Raw genomic sequence first — 22,977 nt, forward strand, 5'->3', positions numbered from 1 at the left:
AAAATGGCTCTGAGCACTATGGGACTTAACATCTATGGTCATCAGTCCCCTAGAACTTAGAACTACTTAAACCTAACTAACCTAAGGACAGCACACAACACCCAGCCATCACGAGGCAGAGAAAATCCCTGACCCCGCCGGGAATCGAACCCGGGAACCCGTGGCGTGGGAAGCGAGAACGCTACCGCACGACCACGAGATGCGGGCAGAGAGAGAGAACAGTTGCGGCTCTCAGGAGCTGTGGGTGCCGAGACTCTCCAAGCTGTGACTGCAGTCACTGAGGCGGAGCAGGTGGTGCCACTTGCATTTCAGGACAGCCCCTCGCATACTGTCACCGGATGCTTGGAAGAACTACCCCTAAAGGAACTGAGTGGTTAGAAAACTTCGACATGTTTATTAACTTGTTGTTTATAATTGCTTACTTCATATTTATTAATGCAGGCCTACTTACGATTGCCCAAGAGCATCAGACGCCAATTAAATTTTCTATAGGCAAGTTACATAGGAAGAAGACAGGCTGATACTGTTAATTATAATGTCAACGTGCTGCACTGGAAATGAATGTCATTCTCCATTTTAAGGAGGGCTCACAAGAGTAACAAGTCGGCCAAAATCATTCTAAAACTGTTCTACATTCTTGTTATCCGGTGCAATGAAAGCATCACCTATTCAAATGGCAAGAACATCATCTTTGCACATACGACGAGCTGTCACAGCCTCTTGTGGAAAGACAAGGCAACTTCATAATATATCACACAATAAACACTGCTAAACTGCTACAACGCCATAATGCTTGCTGAATAATCTCGTTTACCAGTTGCAAGTAAAAATAATCCTCATGACATTCTGAAGCTAATCCGGATCCCAATTATGCAGGTAAAGATTCTCCATATCTGTACTGAAGTATACACGTTGGTGTATTAATTTCAAAAACTTCATCGTCACAGAGGGACGAGCGTTACAGACTTCGCACGTCGCTACCAGATTCATACAGCCTTGTGGAGAAGCTAACTGATGACATCTCTCAGTTGGTGTCTGCAACAAAAGTGAACTGTAATTAAAATAGGATCGCAGTCCCATTATTTCGAGTAAATGTCATTGATCGAAATGTGCCGTCTCCCTTCATCATCCTTTTCAGGACCTAAGCGCCGAACTTGTCACGACACTTATTGCTTCTACTGGTCACAAAAACGGCTACTTCTGTTTGAGTTTTATCTGCGATTTGCCAATTGTGTATCATCGTAGTGCGTCCTGGAAATGGCACCTCAACAGAATTTAATAATTTATTTCTCAATACTGAAACCATTTTAAATATAAAATTACAGTCAAATCCGGACCTTTGTAACTACTTACAGGCGTTGATAAATACCAGTTGAAAATGTGTGCACCGATTGGGACATGAGCCCGGGATCTTCTGCTTACATTGCAGACGCTCTATCCGACTGAGCTATCGCGGACACAGAGGGCAGTGTCCTCGATGGCTCAGTCGCATAGAACGTCTGCCATGTAAGCAGAAGATCCCTGGTTCGAGCCCCAGTCAGGACACACATTGTCAATTGTCCCTGTTGACATGTATCAACACCTGTAAGCAGCTACCAAAGTCTGGATTTCATTGTAATTTCACTCTGCTTTTTGTTTGAATCTCATTTTGTTCTTTATTGTTCGTTCAATTTACTCGGGGTGGACGTCCCATGATACATATTCATTTTCACTGTTGATCCATTCACTCAGTTTTTGGTTACAGTCGCAGTCGCAGTCGCACTATCCTCTGTGTCCTAGATGGCCTCTACCGGCAAGGTAGCTCAGCGTGTTCGGTCAGAGGGTTAGCTGCCCTCTATAATAAAAAAACAGAGTGAACGGATCAACATTGACCTTTAACAGGTGTAATGGCACGTCCACCACGAACAAATGGACAATAACGAACAAAATGAAATCAGAAAAAAAATTACATCATGTAGTTCATAACTGGTTAGTTTTGGCATGTGGCTGTCTCCAATTCCTGCAGTATCAAATATCAATGAGATAATACAGGATGATAAGATAAAACTTTTTTTACGTAGTTACTCTTTTTAGATTAACAATGCCACTTACTTTCTTACAGTTACATATTGCACCGACGCAACTGTAAGTAAAATAACGGTAGCTGTAATTTTCGAAGTGTAACGATGTTAACGAAACTCTTCAATTTTTACATCTTGTAATAACTACTTGATATTTGATATTGCATAAATTTGAAAATGGAGAGTAAATCTTTGTAGATGTCAGCCACTCGTGCTTTGGAAAAGTCAGAAAAACCATTAAACAAAAAACGGAAGAAGATACCGAGACGAAAGCCAACAGGCAATATTAATAAGTGCCCACAGAAGTCTCAACACTTTTTTAATACAAGAGTATTCCGGGTTCCAGTGTTAGAACATTGGACACTGTAAGGCAGCCTAACGCCAATAGAGTGAAGCATAGATTAGCATTCCTAAGGTTGTACAGCGATAATATAATACTCATACTAAAGATGATTGTCTATCACATCAGCATGTAGACTGGTGAGATTTTCCATGTTCTGTGTTGCATTGCCCATGATTAGCAAAAATGGTATTACTAAATGTGTCAACACCTGACAACAAATCTTCAGCATGACTGTTAACAGCAGTAACTTTTATAATTGTAGTGATGTTTGACTTGTATGGCCAGTTAATAAATTAGGCCGGCAGTAATTAAGTCCCAAGCGGAGACATGCTTATGATGGAGAAGAATTTGAATCTAGTTTATTGCAAGGTGGCTCACTAATGGACGAGCAGCGTGAGTTGTCAAAGGCAACCTTCCAACTGTCCATGATAAGCGCCCACCTTGGCAGTTTAACGGGGCTGTGTGAACTGATTGATGTTAGCATTGATCAGGTAAATCACATTTCACATGTATCATAAATACATATTTGAAGCACATTGGTGCTGAACTGCATCACTGGAACTGTGATTCGTGATCCACAAACGACATACCTTTTTTCTGATTAAATTTGCATGTAGACAACGTATGATAAGAGAGTGGAGATCAGCAGGAAAATATCTGCAGAGATGAGGATACGTCAAATAAATTATCTGCTGATAGATGTACAAGAGTAACTTCTTTACTCCACACCTCAAGAATGCGTCCCCTTCATTCACACTAAGTACAGACACACATCGAATCTGCCGTCAAGTTACCATCTACGAGGTTGCTGTTTGAGCTAAGGTTATTTGTTTCTATAAGTGGTAATTCCCTCTCACAAAACTACACTGTACGTTTCTGATGACTTGTTGTTGTGCCGACCGTTGTGACCGAGCGGTTCTAGGCGCTTCAGTCTGGAACCGCGCAACCGCTACGGTCGCAGGTTCAAATCCTGTCTCGGGCATGGATGTGTGTGATGTCCTTAGGTTACTTAGGTTTAAGTAGTTCTAAGTTCTAGGTGACTGATGACCTCAGATGTTAAGTGCCATAGTGTTCAGACCTATTAGAATCATTTGAACTTGTTGTTGTTGTTGTTGTTGTTGTAGTTGTGATCTTCAGTCTGAACACTGGTCTGATGCAGCTCTCCATAATAGTCTATCCTGTGCAGGCCTCTTGATGTCTAAGTAACTACTGACATTTACATCCACTTGAACTTCATTACTGTTTTGATACTGTGGTCTCCCTCTACAACGTTACCTCCCCCACCCCCACCCCCCCCACACCCCGCCACAAACTTCTCACAGTTACCAAAGTGTCTTCTATCAACTGACCCCTTTTTTATTCAAATTCTGTCATAAATTTCTTTTTACCGCAATTCGATTCAGTATCTTCTAAATACACATATAATTTTCCACATCCATCTACAGCATCACATTTCAAAAGTCTCTATTCTCTTGTTCACTAAAATGCGTATTGTCCACATTTCACTTTTGTAGAAGGCTACACTCCATAAAAATAACTACAGAAAAAAACTTCTTAATATTTAAATTTGTATTAACAAATTCCTCTCTTTCGGAAATGCTTTTCTTTCTACTACTACTTTGCATTTTATGTCCACTCTACTGTGACCTTCATCAGTTATTTTAATGCCTAAATGACAAATCCCATCTACTCCTTTTACTGACTTATTTTCTGCTCCACTCAACATGATCTGATTTATTTCGACTGCGTTCCATTACCCCCGTTTTAACCTTCTTGGAGTTCATCTTATATCCTCCATCAAGCCACTGTCCATTCTGTTGAACACCTTCCAAGTCCTCAGTGGTCTCTGATGCAATTATAATGTCAGCAGCAAACCCAAAAGTTTTCATTTGTTCTCACCAAACTTCAATTCCTCTTGCACTTTTGTCACTGGTATTCTTTACTGCTTGCTCAGTGGAGAGGTTGGTTGACATCATGGACAGGCTGCAACCCTGTTCCATTCTTTTTTCGCTTTCGTGTCTTTAGAATTGTAGAATTGGGGCTACCTGTTTCTAACTGATAAATTATTTTTAGTAACATTTCTGGTTTTCCAGAGATTACTCTGTTTATTGCAAAGAGTTTACATCACATTGTAGAAAAATTATAAATTATTATATACAACATGAGTACTGAGTGGCCGGTCGTCTTGAGCAAAATACAGGGGAACTTTCAGTCGTGGAACCAAAGTTTCTCTCAGCCTGCGATGAGTCCCAGACGGGCCTTGGCGTGCAGGTGAGCGACGGCGTCGGCCACCTTCCCGGCAGCTACCTCAGGGGTATCCAGCGGCACTCCTCCGGGCCCGATGACGATGTTGGCCGGGCCGTAGCGCGCCAGACCCGCAGAAGGAGCTGCTGCAGCCAGACCCACCCCGGCGAAGCCGGCACCGGCGAACGCAGCGCCAGAGGCGGCGTCGGCGGCGGCCTGGGAGGCGTCTCGGGCCTGCGTCTGCGCCACGGCGCTAGCGTGGGCCGCCTTGGCGGACGCCACCTCGGGGGTGTCCAGCGGCACGCCGCCGGGGCCGATCACGATGTTGGCCGGACCGTACAGGGCCAGACCGGCGCCCGGAGCGCCGCCTCCGGCGCCCAACCCTGCCCCCACACCGGCCCCGACGCCAGCGCCGGCTCCGGCATAGATGCCCGCTGCGGCGTCGGCGGCGGCTTGGGCGGCATCTCGCGCCTGAGTCTGCGCGACGGCCGACGCGTGGCTGGCCTTGGCAGCGGCCACCTCAGGGGTGTCCGCGGGAACGCCGTCGGGTCCGATGACGATGTTGGCCGGGCCACCAACGGGCGCGCCTCCCGCTCCCAGCAGGGCCGCCCCCGCCCCCAGGTAGGCTGCTCCGCCCCCTCCAATGAGGCCTGGCGCCACGATTCCAGGTGCGGCCAGCGCTGGAGCCCCGATGCCGTTGGCGAACAGGCCCGCTAAGCCCGTTCCCAGGTATCCGGGACGAGCCAGCGCTGCCGCTACGAAGGCGCTCAGTACCACCTGGCAACAAGCAACGCCCTCATCAGATTTTGAGAAGGGGGCTATCCGAAATCGTGTTACTGCATTAGCGATGGTGTATTGACATGTTGAATAAGGGGTTTTGGACAGCTGTTTGCTTCGTTCTCTCACGATATCTCGATGGCGTGACTCACTGTCTTCATCAGGTGCTCCCTGCCTAGTCTTTGGGTGGATCAGGTCCAGTATTTATACTTTGATAGTTCTAGGCACTTCGTTATCTTTCTGCGGACTGCGGACTGAGCTCCTGATGTGGCGCGGACAGTAAACGGAGCACCTGGTGCCATTCAGGCACCAATACTGGACCCGACCCACCTGACCCAGTCTCAGGGAGCATCTCAAATATGCACAGTATAGAGGTAAATTCAGATGCGAAGGGTACTCTCTCTCTCTATCTTTACAAGCATTCATCCCGAATTGCTGGTTGATCGGATGTTGCATGTTAATTTTCAGGGGTAGCCGGATGCCCTTCCTGTCGCCAGGAAGGAATTAGTGCACCGCAACTGTCTGCATCTAGTGTAATCCTTAGAATAGTGCTAATGTGTTCAGATGTCTGCGAGCCGTGTATGTGAGGCGGAAAGTGGGGACCAGCCCGATGTTCCCTTACTGGGATGTGGCAATGGTAGGTACGTGATTTAGAATGGGGTGTCTCGTCTGCATCCATGTCGTCTACGATGGAATACAGTAATTGACGAGGGATGGGAAAAAGGTAGCGAATCGAAGTAATGATTGCAGCGCTCAGATGAAAGAATTTAGAGAAACCACAAGATAACTTAGGTGTGGAGTGCATTTGAACATAGATTCTCGGGAATAGTCACTGAGACACCTCGGTTAGTTGCTGTTGCTCTCATCTAGATGATCTTGCTGAGATTTGTTGATAAGAAGGCTGTATTTGTCACACGCAGTTCACATTTGAATATTTTGACGACTGCATCTTACATATGGGAAATGTTCCAAGACACAGAATGCCTCTAGGAGTCCCATGTAAAAAACAAATAAACTGAAATATGCATAGTATATAGGTAAATTCAGATCTGAAGGGTACTCTCTCTCTCTTTCCAAGCATTAATCCCGACTTTCGGGGTCTGTTGCTTAATCGGATGTGGCATGTTAATTTTGAGGGGTACCCAGATGCCCTTCCTGTCGCCACCCCATACCCTCCGGGAAGGAATAAGTATACCGCAACTGTCTGCATCTAATGTAATCCTTGGAACACTGCGAATGTGTTCAGATGTCTGCGAGCCGTGTAGCTGAGGTGGAACGTTGAAACCAGCCCGATGTTCACTTAGTGGGATGTGGAAAACCACCTAAAAACCATATCAAAGCTGGCCAGCACACCACCCCACGTCGTTAATCCCCGGGGTCTGCAGTCCTACCCGAGTCCAGGAAGCAGCGCATTAGCGCTCTCGGCAACCCTGGCGGCTATACGAAGGGTACTGACACAAGTTTTTAATGACCAGGGAGCATCTGGAGAAGACAGTGATTCACTCCGACGAAATATCGCGTGAGAACAACGCGAATGACCCGCTGAAGGCCACATTACTTAACACGTCAACATAAGATCAGGAAAATCTGAATAATTACAGCATTAGTTATTTTTTGATAACTTAGATAACTTAGTGTTATGCTCATAACAGCCGGCTCTGGTGGCCGAGCGGTTCTAGGTGCTACAGTCTGGAAACCCCGCGACCGCTACGGTTGTCCTGCCTCGGGCATGGATGTGTGTGATTTCCTTAGGTTAGTTCGGTTTAAATAGTTCTAAGTTCTAGGGAACTGATGACCTCAGAACTTAAGTCCCATAGTGCTCAGTGCCATTTCAGCCATTTATGTACATAACAGCCTAAAAAGGGAAAAGAAGAAATATGGTACACAGACTCATCTGGACAGTGATGCTCTGCTTTTTCTGTTTAAGGTGTAACTGGACTAAATCCGCTGCAGTGATTCAGAGAAATCGCATAAAACCAAAATTCGGTTTCCTATACAGAACGAATCCGGTCCTTGTAACATAGGAATAATTGCTACAATCGCTAGATGGGATTCTCCCCTGAAGCTATTCTCGCATAATTGTACAGGGAACAGCTAGTTGCAGTGATTAAAACTCAGAAACTGTCTTGTATGCATAATACCTTCTGAAATCCATGATTTCATATCTCTGTCACTAGCCAAATACCACTGTTGCTGTACGAGTAGATTATCCAGTTTTATGACAGTTTAAATCCATACCTCGACCACCAGTAGCAGGCGAACAGCTCAGAGCTTCACGAATAAATGACAGTGGAGGGTACACACATTCATCAGGCGCACTATCTGTAACGTTTCGGCATATATTTGCAATTTTGTTTTTGCATTTTGTAGCTGATGTCAGCCCAAACAAATCCTGCTTAAATCTTTCATACGACTCCTGGAATCCGTCGGTTTGTTTCTCCTTTCAAACAGAATTAATCTTAAACCGGAATTTTACGAGCTCATTCGATAGAGCGCTATTCGACTGACCTAGTTCCGTATTTTCTTGACCGATATGCATGGTGGTAGCTGGCAGCGCGGGCCAGGGGATGTTGTTGCTGGAGTACTCTTTGAACCTCGTAATCTACTGTCACAGTTAACACATCGCCATGTTATTTACAGAGATGAAAGGAGAGATAAGTGACCATAACGATTGAGGAATAAGTTCTGGGCTTTTCTGTCTACAGTAAACAAAATCATTCCTCTCTGTTTCGATTGCAAAATAATAAAGTTATTCATTGTTAAAATGCAAAAAGTATTAAATAATTGAAATGCACAGTATACTGTGCATATAGAGCTTCAGAAAGAACATAAGAAAATGTCATTTTTCACTGTGTATTAGTAAGGTGCAAATACAACAAATATTAACACAGCAGCAGTGATTTTCGTGCGTTGTGATTATTTCTAGTAAACTGTAAGAATTACGAATGGAACGTCACGCCTGTTCCGAGCACACTAAAGAGGTTTTGCATACAATATTCCACCACGCTAAGGTATATGAAACCGTCGAAATGGTTGAAGGGACTCCTTTTGCCTTCTTACCACCACTCACACCACACGTGACTTCCTATGGAAACAATTTCTCGGAAATGTATTACGTAGGTAATGCTGTTGCTTCCTTACCCTAGTGCTATCGGCTCCTTACCCCCAAATTTTCTACATCTATGATCTGCCAATTACTCGCACGTTCGAGTACTAGTGTCGATTGCCCAGAACACACGAAATGCCAAATACAATAAAGGACATTTACTTAATCTTGCCGAAAGGCACTGACTAATGACTGATATATTTCTCAGTTACAAGGTACAGAGGCCAAAGAATGCAATCCACGTCCCTTTTCGCGCCGTGCAATCTACTTCTTCTTGAATGCTGACAGGATTTTGCAAATTTTATCAGCCACATGACAAAAGTAACTAAGCAAATAAGAAGAGTGTTAAATTAAATGGCAGCCTGTTTTAAAGGAAAAGTATTTGTGTCAAACGGCCCTGTAATGCACACGTTTACTGAGAAAAACCTGTTTAGAATCAAGGTCACCATCTTGGCTCTTTCTTCTTGCAGCATACCAGAAAACAGCTTTTGTCATGAGTCACTAGTTCGTAATAAGAGGACAGAACAGTGATTATGACCTTGGCCTTCTTCCGCGTATAGACAGTGCAGCTAGGCCAGTGACGATACGGCGTCGTTAATGAGTGACTATGTAAGGCAGAGGCAGTTTATCTCGTTTCCTGCTATTCAGTACAGCACAACAGGCACAGAACGGCGCCCCCTTTCGTAAAGTAACACTGACAGATCCAACTGTAACTTCAGTTGAGACGATATTATTTTCCATACGTTTTCCAACATGGTGAAGGGAAAGAATATGGGAACTGAATGGCAAAAGCTCCGTTAGCAGCTTCGTGGACTCGGGTAGGCGCGGCAGCCCCGTGGATTAACGACGTGGGGTGGTCTGTTGGCCAGCCTGGATGTGGTTTTTAGGTGGCTTTCCACATCCCACTAAGAGAATACCGGGCTGGTCTCCATGTTCCGCCTCAGCTACACGGCTCACAGACATCTGAACACATTCGCACTATTACAAGGATTACAATAGATGCAGACAGTTGTGGTACACTAATTCCTTGCCGGAGGGTATGGGGTGGTGACAGGATGGGCATCTAGCTACCCCTCAAAATTAACATGCCACATTCGATAAACCAGTAGACCCCGCAAGTCGGGATTAATGCTTGGAAAGAGAGAGAGAGTACCCTTCGGATCTGAATGTACCTGTATACTATGCATATTTCAGATCATTTATTTTTCCATGGGGCTCCTAGAGGTATACTGTGTCCTGGAACATTTCCCATATCCGACAATAAGATGCAGTCGTCAAAATATTCAAATCTGAATTGCGCGTGACAAATACAGCCATCTTATCAATAAATCTCAGAACGATCATCTAGATGGATGCAACAACAACTAAACGAAGTGTCTCAGTGACTATTGTCGAAAAACTTTGTTCAAATCGACCCCATGTATTAGTTGTGGTTTCTCTAAATGCCTTCATCTGCGAGCTGCAATCATTACTTCGATTCGCTACCTTTTTCCCATCCCTTGCCAATTACTGTATTCTATCGTAGATCACATGGATGCAGACGAGACACCCAATTCAAAATCACATACCTACCGTTTCCATGAAAAGAAGGTAGCGTCTGTCAGTTTAGATTTCCCTATATTTTTATGCTATGTAGAAGGAGCGTTCAATAAGTAATGCAACATTTTTGACCAATTTCGGTTGCAAAAATGTGTAATATCGTGGAATATTAAGCTTCCTGGCAGATTAAAACTGTGTACCGGACCGAGGCTCGAAATCGGGACCTTTGCCTTTCGCGGACAAGTGCTCTACCATCTGAGCTACCCAAGCACGACTCACGCCCCGTCCTCACAGCTTTACTTCCGTGAGTACCTCGTCTCCTGCTGATGGTAGAGCACTTTCCCGCGAAAGGCAAAGGTCCGGAGTTCGAGTCCCGGTCCGGCACACAGTTTTAATCTGCCAGGAAGTTTCATATCAGCGCACACTCCGCTCCAGAGTGAAAATCTCATTCTGGAAACATTTCCCAGGCTTTGGGTAAGCCATGTCTGCGAAATATCCTTTCTTCCAGGAGTGCTAGTTCTGCAAGGGTCGCAGGAGAGCTTCTGTGAAGTTTGGAAAGCCGGAGCCGAGGTACTGGCGGAAGTAAAGCTTTGAGGAGGGGGCGTGAGTTGTGCTTGGGTAGCTCAGATGGTAGAGCACTTGCCCGCGAAAGCCAAAGGTCCCGAGTTCTAGTCTCGGTCCGACAAACAGTTTTAATCTGCCAGGAAATTTCATATCAGTGCACACTCCGCTGCAGAGCGAAAATCTCATTCTAGATCATGGAATATTCCCATTTCACCCCCTAAAGTGTCGTGAAATTCCGATCGGTGGCGGCGCCGTACATGGCCTTGAAAATGGCGTATGTAATGGACGTGCGTTCCAAGCAGAGAGGTGTCACTGAGTTTCACCTGGCGGAAAAGCAAAGCATCACAGATATTTACAGGCACTTGTAAAATGTCTACCAGATCTCGCAGTGAACAGAAGCACGGCGAGTCTTCGAGCGAGGCGTCTGGCAACACGATCGCGCAAACGTGTCAGATCTCCAGGATGCTGGCCGGCCGCACACAATGGTGACTCCTGCAGTGTTGGAACGTGCGGACACTCTCGTTCGAGGTGATCAACGGATCACAATATAACACCTCAGTGCTCAACTGGACATCTCTGATGGTAGTGCTGACACAGTCGTCCACAAAACTTCATTGGACTGTTCTTCCTTATCCCTCATACAATCCGGATCTCGCACTTGTTGTCTTACGGGCAGGTTATTGACGCAGCAAGATATTGCCCCCGGCATCAACCGGTTGAGTGGTACAGTGCGGGCATACGGGACCTCCTAGTAAGGTAGCGTAAGGCCATCGCACTGAAGGGAAATTATTCTGAAGAATAGGGTTTTGTTCCCAAAAGATTGAGTGTACCGGAATCCCCAATAAAACCAAACTGTATTCTGAAAAAAAAGAAAAAAAAGTGTTGCATTACGTACTGAAGGCGTTCGATACTCCTCTCCTTGAAATTAAAACTGAACGGCTTGGACAGCTTGAAAGATCGAACCGTAGTCCTTTTTGGTCCAAGAACGTCTCTTTTCTCGCATAGAATTTTGGCTTATAAGAAACAGTTTTCATAAGACTTTTTCGTAGCCTACCCGCCTGTTCTATAATTCTTCGAAATTTGTTACTGGGAAGGAAAAGTGCATCACTTTCACTAAAATCAAATGGTTGAAATGGGTCTAAGCACTATGGGACATAACATCTGAGGTCATTGGTCCACTAGACTTAGAACTACTTACACCTAACTAACCTAAAGACATTACACATATCCATGCCGGAGGCAGGATTCGAACCTACGACCGTAGCAGCAGCGTGGTTGTGGACTGAAGCGGCTAGAACCGCTGGACCACAGCCGCCGGCTACTTTCACTACAAAGTTAAGCCCTATTCTTAATTTCTTAATTTCTGTGAACAGACTTAGAAATAACCTAGTGACTGCTTATTAAATGTTTTTTTACTGCCGTTGTAACCTACCTTACATGACTCTTACTGCCTGAGATTTTCTTATCATAATCTCTAATATATGGAAAGAAATCCAGTAACGTATACATACTCCAGATACACATCGATGATCCGAAACACTGATTGCCCGCTTAGTAACGAGTTCGTGCACCTTTGTAACGCGCTACAAAACCGTTTCTGTGAGGCGTAGACTCGGAAAGGCCGGACGTATGTTTCATCTTACGTCTACGCACAGGTCACTAAATTTTCGTAAATTAGGAGCCGGTAGTTTGTGTGTGGAGCTGGTACCCAACAGCGTCCCATAGGTGTTCTACTTGATTGAGATCAGGCGAATTTGGTGGCCAACACCTCATCGTGAGTTCACTATCAGGCTCCTAAGACCAGCGCAACAACATTCTGGCCTTGTGACACAGAGAGTTATCCTGCTGGAAGACGCCGTCGCCGTCGGCGGAGGCATCAAGCATGAAGGGGTGCATGTGGCTCCCAATAATGTTCACCTAGTCCACAGCTCTCGGTGTGTCTTCAGTTACTACCACAGACCACATGTAAGCCCAAATGTTTGTTACCCCTGTCTCCAACAAGAGCGGTCGCTCAGTAGTTAGCACACTGGACTCGCACTCGAGAAAACGATTGTTCAAATCCGCGTCCGGTTTTGATTTGAATGTTGGGCTCCATAATTTTATATTTATATTTTCTATGATTTATTTCAGTTACTGTAGCAGATGCCGGGATGGTTCTTTTGAAAGAGCACAGCCGCTTTCCTTCCCCATCCTTGAAACATCACGAGCTTGTGCTCCCGCCCTAATAACCTTTACGTCTTTCCTTCCACCTGCATCTGTGGCGGGTTGCGTGTTTCGGGCAGTCGTTCAGTCGAACGAAGGCTTATCTTGGCACTGCTATAGAGCTTATGAAACAAGAAACGTGATTCACGCGACCAAATGACATGTTTCCATTACACTGCCCATCCTTGAGGACCCTGTGCAATAAAAATTGACGATGTTGTTCGGTAAGCATGAGAACACGTAGGTGCCGTATGCTTCGGAGCCCCATGTTCAACATGTGGGTTGAACATTGTGATCTAAAACACTTGTGAGTGGAGCAACACTGTACTCTGTCGTCATATCTACCACAGACGGCCACCTATCTTACAAAGTGGAGAAGGTGGAGAAGTCTGTGAACTCCACAATCAGTGATGAGATGTGAATATCTTCGCCTATTGCGAATGCTCAGTCCGAGGCAATTTGCCCCTGTCAAAGTCGCGAATGTCAGTGTATTTCCCTTGTTATGGTGCTTGCCGTCGCTATGAGTATTCCTCATTTCTGATGATATACTCTCGTTACCGGGTCATGTTCCCGCAACGGTGGCAGGCAGCAATCAGTTTTACAGTGGGCAGGTATAATACAATTACTATACATTTGTCCGCCCCTGGTAGCTGAGTGGTCAGCTCGACGGAATGTCATACCTGACGGCCCGGGTTCGATTCCCGGCTGGGTCGGATATTTTCTCCGCTCTGGGACTGAGTGTTGTTTTGTCTTTACTATCATCATTTCATCCCCATCGACACGCAAGTCACCGAAGTGATGTCGGCTCGAAAGACTTGCACCAGGCGAACGGTCTATCCGACGGGAGGCCATAGCCACACGGCATTTACATTTTTTACAGTACATCTACCATTAAAAGCATCTCCATGGCTATTCTCCATGACGTCAGACCATTACAGAATAATATGTCAGTTCACAGACCTAACGTACTTCCTAACTAACACAATAACAAGTGAAGAGTGTATCCAGAGCGTACAGTGGAGAAATATTTATATTCAGGATCTGAAGCAAAAGAATGCAACTCAAATGAAGTTGTTACGATTTACAGAATATAGATGTTTTTAGCAATAATGTGTGCTGAGTTATTTTCATAAGTGTCCTGCAGCCTCGACATACTGCATGACAATCGCGTGCAAGCTCTCTTACGTCGCGTACCCACGTACTTGTCGACCATGTATGAATTTTATGAACGCGGTTCAAGGCACGCGGATCCTATCGCCGCGCCTTGGCAAAACATTCCGCAGTGCTTACTGGAGAAATGCCAGCAGTATCCTTTGTCCTCTCCTTATCCTTTGGCGTGGTCCATGTTTTGCTACGGTTTCAGAGAAAATGATCTATCTCAATTTTTCGTATACTGTGTATTTGCGCTTAGGAGGAGTGGTGTTGCAATATCTCACAAGTCGTTCTGTATTACGCTGTCCTAAATAACTAAAGCCAAATCTCAGTATAATGATAGACGAAAATCTGTAAGGAGCACAATGGCAACAAGTTGTTACATTCCAGCTTTTGAAAGGATTTGTCTAAAGGCTTTCCCCTAGTTCCCGTGTTCGTGTGGGTCAATTTGTACAAGTTTCTAAACTGAACACTTTGGAACAGAAAACGAAATTTGGAGGAAATGCAGTGTTCTGGCTAGCTAACAGCTTGTGGTTAACAACATCTTATTGTATGACATGAATTGCACTTGAATAGCGTTTATTTGAGGACTGGTGTAGGGGCATACAGTCCATTACCAGTGGCATCTTATATAGGGGGTAAACAACAGATGTATTCATACGTATGCCGACAACATAAGAATATACACTCCTGGAAATGGAAAAAAGAACACATTGACACCGGTGTGTCAGACCCACCATACTTGCTCCGGACACTGCGAGAGGGCTGTACAAGCAATGATCACACGCACGGCACAGCGGACACACCAGGAACCGCGGTGTTGGCCGTCGAATGGCGCTAGCTGCGCAGCATTTGTGCACCGCCGCCGTCAGTGTCAGCCAGTTTGCCGTGGCATACGGAGCTCCATCGCAGTCTTTAACACTGGTAGCATGCCGCGACAGCGTGGACGTGAACCGTATGTGCAGTTGACGGACTTTGAGCGAGGGCGTATAGAGGGCATGCGGGAGGCCGGGTGGACGTACCGCCGAATTGCTCAACACGTGGGGCGTGAGGTCTGCACAGTACATCGATGTTGTCGCCAGTGGTCGGCGGAAGGTGCACGTGCCCGTCGACCTGGGACCGGACCGCAGCGACGCACGGATGCACGCCAAGACCGTAGGATCCTACGCAGTGCCGTAGGGGACCGCATCGCCACTTCCCAGCAAATTAGGGACACTGTTGCTCCTGGGGTATCGGCGAGGACCATTCGCAACCGTCTCCATGAAGCTGGGCTACGGTCCCGCACACCCTCCAATGGTGTCGCGACAGGCGTGAATGGAGGGACGAATGGAGACGTGTCGTCTTCAGCGATGAGAGTCGCTTCTGCCTTGGTGCCAATGATGGTCGTATACGTGTTTGGCGCCGTGCAGGTGAGCGCCACAATCAGGACTGCATACGACCGAGGCACACAGGGCCAACACCCGGCATCATGGTGTGGGGAGCGATCTCCTACACTGGCCGTACACCACTGGTGATCGTCGAGGGGACACTGAATAGTGCACGGTACATCCAAACCGTCATTGAACCCATCGTTCTACCATTCCTAGACCGGCAAGGGAACTTGCTGTTCCAACAGGACAATGCACGTCCGCATGTATCCCGTGCCACCCAACGTGCTCTAGAAGGTGTAAGTCAACTACCCTGGCCAGCAAGATCTCCGGATCTGTCCCCCATTGAGCATGTTTGGGACTGGATGAAGCGTCGTCTCACGCGGTCTGCACGTCCAGCACGAACGCTGGTCCAACTGAGGCGCCAGGTGGAAATGGCATGGCAAGCCGTTCCACAGGACTACATCCAGCATCTCTACGATCGTCTCCATGGGAGAATAGCAGCCTGCATTGCTGCGAAAGGTGGATATACACTGTACTAGTGCCGACATTGTGCATGCTCTGTTGCCTGTGTCTATGTGCCTGTGGTTCTGTCAGTGTGATCATGTGATGTATCTGACCCCAGGAATGTGTCAATAAAGTTTCCCCTTCCTGGGACAATGAATTCACGGTGTTCTTATTTCAATTTCCAGGAGTGTATTAAAACAAAAAAAATAGGTTGTGCACCTCTACATCAAACGACGTGGCCGTCAGGTGTAAAATCAACATGGTGACATAAATATTTCGCCTACAAACAGAGACTAAGTTACCCGAAATTACTCTACGTACGCGGCGGTGAAACATTTCAATTAATGAATGAAAGAGCTTTCCTAATCAACCTACAACTGCTTCAGTAATTACCGAAATACTATTTGAGGGTTTTCTGGGCTGACTAAAAGTATTCCACGTAACGTACGTGGCCATTATGAAGCAAATGAAAGGAATGAAAAGCACTGCTAGAGAACAGCGCAGTTGGCGAAAGAGGATTAAATCCGATGGAAATGTAAGCTGCTGGAGCGAGTCACAGTTTTTCTTCAGTTGCAAGCTGTTTGACAAAATAACAGATCCCAAAATGAATGTTTCATTCTCTCACGGATTGTGTGCTATTTTCAAACTTCTTGGCAAATTAAAGTGTAGGCCAGAGCACGACGAACACAGAGCTATGTTTCCTGGACTGCTAGTCCAACGAGGTCTGCAGGAGAGTTTCTGTTAAGTTAGTAAAATAGGGTTTGGGGGGAGGAGTTAGCAGAACAGAAGCTGCGAGAGCGGAGCGTTAGTCGTGCATGGGTAAGAAAATTGTCGAGGAGAGGCAAGAGGCTGGGTTCAATCTGGGTGAGGCCAACTATTTCAAACTGAAAGGGAATTTGTAAAACTGACACTCATTCAAAAAGCGAACGAACAACTTAACAACAGCATCAAAATTTCTTGCTCATTAGGTACGTAATATCTACTTTCATCTTACTAAGAGAGGTATAGTGAAGCGACAGTTCAGTGAGGAACTTCCCAGGCATCTGTTTTACTAAGGAAGATCGACATTTAAATCATCAAACCAACGTCGTAATAACGGTTATCGAGGTATGACCATCTCACGAACGTCATAATGACTCCCGAATAGAAAATTAACTGAATAGTTCAACAAACGGAGGTCACTAAAACTGAAGAGATACCAATACGATTCTGCATAGGGAGAGTGCAAGAACTTGCTCCTCCTTTGGCAGCATTGTACCATAGGTTTGTGGAGGAGTGAAACGTTACTACAGTTACGGTTAAAAGCACAGGCTATTCCCGTTCTCAAGAAGAGTCGTCTAATAGACGCACAAAACTGAAGGCCTCTAAATTTTGACGTAGGTCAGTCGTAGAGTTTTGGAACCTGTTTTATGCTCGCGTATTATGACATTCCTGGAGACTGAAATTCTGCTCTGTAGGAATCAATAACGGTGCCTTAAACAACGCTCATGTGAAACCCGGCTGTCTCTGTTCGTTCGCAGAAGGAGGTAGATACAGGCACCCAGACAGATGCCATGTTCCTTGACTTCCAAAGGCTTTCTTCACAGTTCCGCATTGCTGCCTACTGAACAAAATGAGAGCGCAAGTAATATCAGACCAACTGTGTGATTGACTGAAGAGTTTCTAGTAAACAGAACACAGGATGTCATTCCCAAAGCAGCGAAGTCATTGTATGTAAAACTGACAATGGGGATACTCCAAGGGAGTGTTACAGGGCCACTACTTTTCCATATATTTATATATAAAAGTTCCATAGTAGACAGCATCGGAAGTTTTATGAGGATTTCCGTGCATGATGCTGTTGTATACAGAGAAGTCGAAATACTGGTAAATAGTAGCGAAATGCAGGAATACCTGCAGAAGATGGGCGAATAGTGCAGGGACGGAGTGTTGACCCTCAACGTAAATAAATACAAGTATATGCAGACAGAAAGACGCCCTACTGTATCATTACATGGGGGCAGAACACTCAGTAGAACCAGTTACTTTCACAAAATATCTAGGAGTATACCTAAGAATTGATTTAAAGTGGAAAGAACAAATAAAACTAATCGCAGAAAAGGCTGATGCCAGACTGAGATTCATTAGAAGAATCCTCAGGAAACTAGTCTATCGCCGGCCGCTGTGACCGAGCGGTTCTAGGCGCTTCAGTCCGGAACCGCGCTGATGCCAGACTGAGATTCATTATAAAAATCCTCAGGAAACTAGTCTGTCGCCGGCCGTTGTGACCAAGCGGTTCTAGGAACTTCATTCCGACGCCGTGCTGCTGCTACGGTTGCAGGTTCGAATCCTGCCTCGGGTATGGGTGTTCAAAAAATGGCTCTGAGCACTATGGGACTTAACATCTATGGTCATGAGTCCCCTAGAACTTAGAACTACTTAAACCTAACTACCCTAAGGACAGCACACAACACCCAGTCATCACGAGGCAGAGAAGGTATGGGAGTGTGTGATGTCCTTAGGTTAGTTAGGTTTAAGTAGTTCTAAGTCTAGGGGACTGATGACCTCAGATTTAAAGCCCCATAGTGCTTGGAGCCATTTGAACTTGAACTAATCTATCAATAAATGAGGTACCTTAATAAAACTACGTTCGATCAATACTTCAAAATTGCTCGTCAGCAAGGTATCGGTACCAAACAGGATTCATTGGGGAAACCCGGCCGTTGTGGACGAGCGGTTCTAGGTTACAGTTTGGAACCGCCCGACCACTGCGGTCGCAGGTTCGAGACCTACCTCGGTCATGGATGTGTGTGATGTCCTTAGGCTAGTTAGGTTTAGGTAGTTCTAAGTTGGGGTTGGGTTGGGTTGTTTGGGGGAAGAGACCAAACAGCGAGGTCATCGGTCTCATCGGATCAGGGAAGGAAGTCGGCCGTGCCCTTTCAAAGGAACCATCCCGGCATTTGCCTGGATCGATTTAGGGAAATCACGGAAAACCTAAATCAGGATGGCCGGACGCGGGATTGAACCGTCGTCCTCCCGAATGCGAGTCCAGTGTGCTAACCACTGCGCCACCTCGCTCGGTAGTTCTAAGTTCTAGGGGACTGATGACCTCAGAAGTTAAGTCCCACAGTGCTCAGAGCCATTCTTTGGGGAAATAGAGACGATCCAAAGAAGAGCAGCGCATTTCGTTACAGGTTCATTTAGTAAGTACGAAAGCGTCTCAGTGACGATCAACCAACTCAAATGACAGACGATGCAGCAGAGGCTAAAAGTGGCAAAAGCGTACGTTCCTAGAAGAGTCAACAAATAAAATGCCTCCTTCTACATATGGGGAAAGACAGAGATACTCTAGGCCACACGGAGGCTTCCTAGAAATAGTTCTCCCCGCGAACTAATCGCGACTGGGACAGGAAAGAGGGGGGCGAGTGATAGTGGTGCAGAAAGTACACTCCGCCACACACTAGCGGAGTATAGATGTAGATGTAAATGAAGTAACCTCCGCCACGCTCCGGCGGAGCAGATGCGGAAGCTGGATCGCTCCAAGTGCAGGAGCTGCGGTACTCACCAGGAACTTCATGTTGCAGCTGGAGTACTCCTCTGTGGACTGCGTGCCTCAGGTGGAGAAGCGGCCCGCTTATATAGTCGAGATGGGGCGGCGCGGATGGACTGGACGGCGCGTCCTTCTGCACGTCTTCGGCCGGCGTCCTCGACCATCGCGGGCGGTGGCTGCCGGTGATGCAACGGCGGCGGAGGCGGAGGGGCTGCTCCGGACTCCGGAGGGAGCCGTCCTCTGCAGGGAAGACCGCCTCCTCGGCCAGTGCGTGTGCCAGCGCCGGCCCGGACGCTCTGCCAGCCGCCTCACGCACTGCCTGTGGCATCTCAGCTCAGCAGTCACTCCGGAGCGTACAGCGTCCGCGCTCCTGGTTCACCTGCTGTGTTGCGTCCGAGCAGTCAGAGTCTTAGCGTTTCCCACTCTAGCCCGCACGCTCGTGTGGATTCAGTTTTCATTTTGTTAACGCCTGACTGAGTCTCTTGCCATTCTTCCGCCGATCTGCAACAATTGTGCGCGTTCTGCGCTACATATTTATTTCTTTGTGCTGCTACTCGGTGCCATGTAATTAAGTCTCGTCAAGACATAAACACCTTGTCGTCGCCAGGTCAGTAGCTGAATTGTGTTGTTTCGGGGATCCACTTGGCACGGTTATTTGTTAAGGAGTCTGTAATGGTGTACTATAGACTAATAGTAAGCTCATGTCTATTGTTGTAGTGTCCGTTTCGGAGACAGTTTTCGTGCAGTTCTCCATACTAGTCTATCCAGTGCAAGCCTGCTCATTCCTGCTTACCATCCATTTGAACCTGCTTACTGTATTAAGATCTTGGTCCCCTTTACAATCCACCCCACTGCCTCATCTTTCCATTGCGAAACTGACTATCCCTTGATGTCTCAATATCTGCGCTGTTAACGGACCCCTTCTTTCAATCGAGTTGTGTCACAAATATATTTTTCCCCAGTTCGATTCAGTTCTCCCCATTTTCATTTCGATTTATCCATCCGATCTTCAGCATTCTTCGGCAACACTATATTTCAAAAGCTTCTCTTCTCTTCTTGTCTCAATGACCTACCATCCACGTGTCACATCCAGACAAGTACCTTCAGAAAAGATTTCCTAACATTCAAATTTCTCAAATTCTTGTCGTGTTTCCAGCCGGATCAAACTGTCATCTGAGCACAACATTTCAGCAATCCTCCTGGATACCATCAGGTGTCAAATGTTACGCTGCTCTCGCCGATAACTGATTCCACTCGCAAATGACTGCACCTTTATATGCATCGGAAGTACAACAGCGCAAGCGCTACATACAGCGAGCACGCGCTGAATCATTCCTGCTGCCCCCTGGCGCCAAAAGTGTTCCAGCGCCTCCGATGGTAAATGCTGTTGAAAACGATATATCGTTACAAATGATTATTCATAGCCGGACGATTCGGGTGTCCTTGTTTCTTCATGAAGAAGTACGATCGTGCGGTTTAGGTGCTAACTGGGTAACTTGAGGCTTGAGTGGACATGGTTTTGTGGTCGATGTATCACTGGTTTTTTCTTCAGGAGGAAACAACGGCACCTGAATCGCCCAGCTATGAATAATCATTTGTAACGATATATCGTTTTTAACAGCATTCACCACCGGATGTGCTGCAACTCTTTTTACGCCGGGGGACAGCAGGAATGATTGAGCGCGTGCGCACTGTACCTAGCGCATGCGCTGTTGTACTTCCGATGCATATAAAGGTACAGTCATTTGCGAGTGGAATCAGTTATAGGCGAGAGCAGCGTAGCTTTTCTCATCTCATCATGGCGGCCATGTGGACCACTGAAATATTGTGCTCACATTACAGTTTGATCCGGCTGGAAACCCGACAAGAATTTGATATACTAACACGTCAGGAAAGTCTACATAGTCACATTCAAATTTCTATTTCATAATAAATTCCTCTTTTTCATAAAAAAAATTTTATTGCCATTGCCAGTCTGAATTTTGTGTCTCCCCTACTTCGGCCACCTTCAGTTATTTTGCTGCCCACATAGCAATTCATATCCTACTCTTATTTGTTGTAATTGTAGTGGTACTATCGTGCAGTTTAGGTGCTAACTGCGTAACTTGAGGCTTGAGTGGACATGGTTTTGTGCTCGATCTATCTGCTTTCTGTACCTTTCTTATGGGAGGGCTTTCATGCACTTTGCTTTCGATATTACAGTTTCAAGAGAAAATGAAACTCTTTCTCCGACAGACGCTTCTCGTTTTCAAATGACAGAGCACAGCCATCAATCGTCCTTTTCTTGCAGCTTTTATTGGGCAAATGTAGATTTCGACTAGAGCCTCACCATTATCAATGCAACATTTCATAGTATCAATGCATGTTCTAGTACGTCAGTTTCCTATCGCTCAAGACTACGCTTGCACGAACTGTGACAGAAGCCCGAACAATAGGAGACTGACGTAGTAGAACATGCGTTGATACTATGAAATGATGCATTGATAATGGCTAGGCCTTAGCCGAAATCTGGATCTGCCGAATAAAATTTTCAAAAAAAGGACGAGGGATTGCTGTGCTCTATCATTTGAAAGTCATATTATAGTCGTTGAGTGCACCCACATTCCTAATGACAGGTAACCTGATGAAGGTGATTCTGATTTGAATCGCGTCTTTAAGATGTTTAGTGCATAGATTTTTCAGTTATAACCTGAAACCAGACTACAAAAAAAATAATTTTAGGAATATTCTTAAATTTAAGATGTTTACTGCAGTGGCGCTTTTGCCTTGTTCTCACTGAAAGAGGAGGCCACAAGAGTGTGAGGCAGTGCCATAAGACGAGGATTTTTTTCTTTTCGAATCATCTGCCTTTTGACTGGTCTGATGCGCCTTCCACTTCACATCTTTCCTGCAGCCATTTCGCCTTGGCCGCCTTATACTTCCTATTTATTTCATTCCTAAAGGATTTATGTTCCTGTATTCCCGTCTTTCCTTAATGTTCCTGTATTTCCTTCTTTCGCTGATCAGTTAAAGTATTTCTTCTGTTACCTAAGGTTTCTTCGCAGTTACCTTTCTTATACCTATGTATGTCTGTCTGTGATATGTGATTAGCCTATTTAAAGGTGTCAATTCCTCTCCAACTAAACTGTCTACTCTGGTATTCCTTGTGACGCTATATTCAGCGAACGCCAAAGCGTCTTATCACTCTTCGGTACTCCAGTATCCTACTCCATTCCACACTCATTCTTTCGGATGATCATTAGAGTTGCATCTTCCTTTACATACTGAATTACCCGTTCCAAATCCTCATACTTACTATATCTCTTCACCTTTTGCTTCCAATATCGGCATTTGTACCTGAACCATCGTGGTCTGTGACGGTTTCCTACCTATTCTAATAAGAACAACCCTATGTTTCCTACCTATTCTGATGAGAACAACCCTATCACTGCAACGTACATAGTAGCTCATTCTCTGCCCTACTGTAATATTCATAATGAATCCCACTCTCATTATATCACTTCTTGCTGCTGTCGATACTACCCAATATTCGTCTGACCAGAAATCCTTATTTTCTTTCCACTTAACTTCACTGTCCCCCTACTGTC

The 22,977-nt window shown here is 45.8% G+C and overlaps 1 protein-coding gene across 1 annotated transcript; it reads right to left on the reverse strand.

Annotated features, from left to right (window-relative positions):
• Positions 1-4,488: 4,488 nt before the first annotated feature.
• LOC126252827 (cuticle protein 18.7-like) lies at positions 4,489-19,496 on the reverse strand. Its single transcript, XM_049953771.1, has 2 exons — positions 19,406-19,496; positions 4,489-5,424 (listed from the first exon to the last, which is right to left on the reverse strand). The coding sequence occupies exons 1-2, from the start codon at positions 19,415-19,417 to the stop codon at positions 4,636-4,638; spliced, it is 801 nt and encodes a 266-aa protein (XP_049809728.1). The 5' UTR covers positions 19,418-19,496; the 3' UTR covers positions 4,489-4,635.
• Positions 19,497-22,977: the final 3,481 nt, after the last annotated feature.

This window comes from Schistocerca nitens, chromosome 4 (genome assembly GCF_023898315.1).
Source record: "Schistocerca nitens isolate TAMUIC-IGC-003100 chromosome 4, iqSchNite1.1, whole genome shotgun sequence".
Classification (NCBI taxonomy): domain Eukaryota; kingdom Metazoa; phylum Arthropoda; class Insecta; order Orthoptera; family Acrididae; genus Schistocerca; species Schistocerca nitens.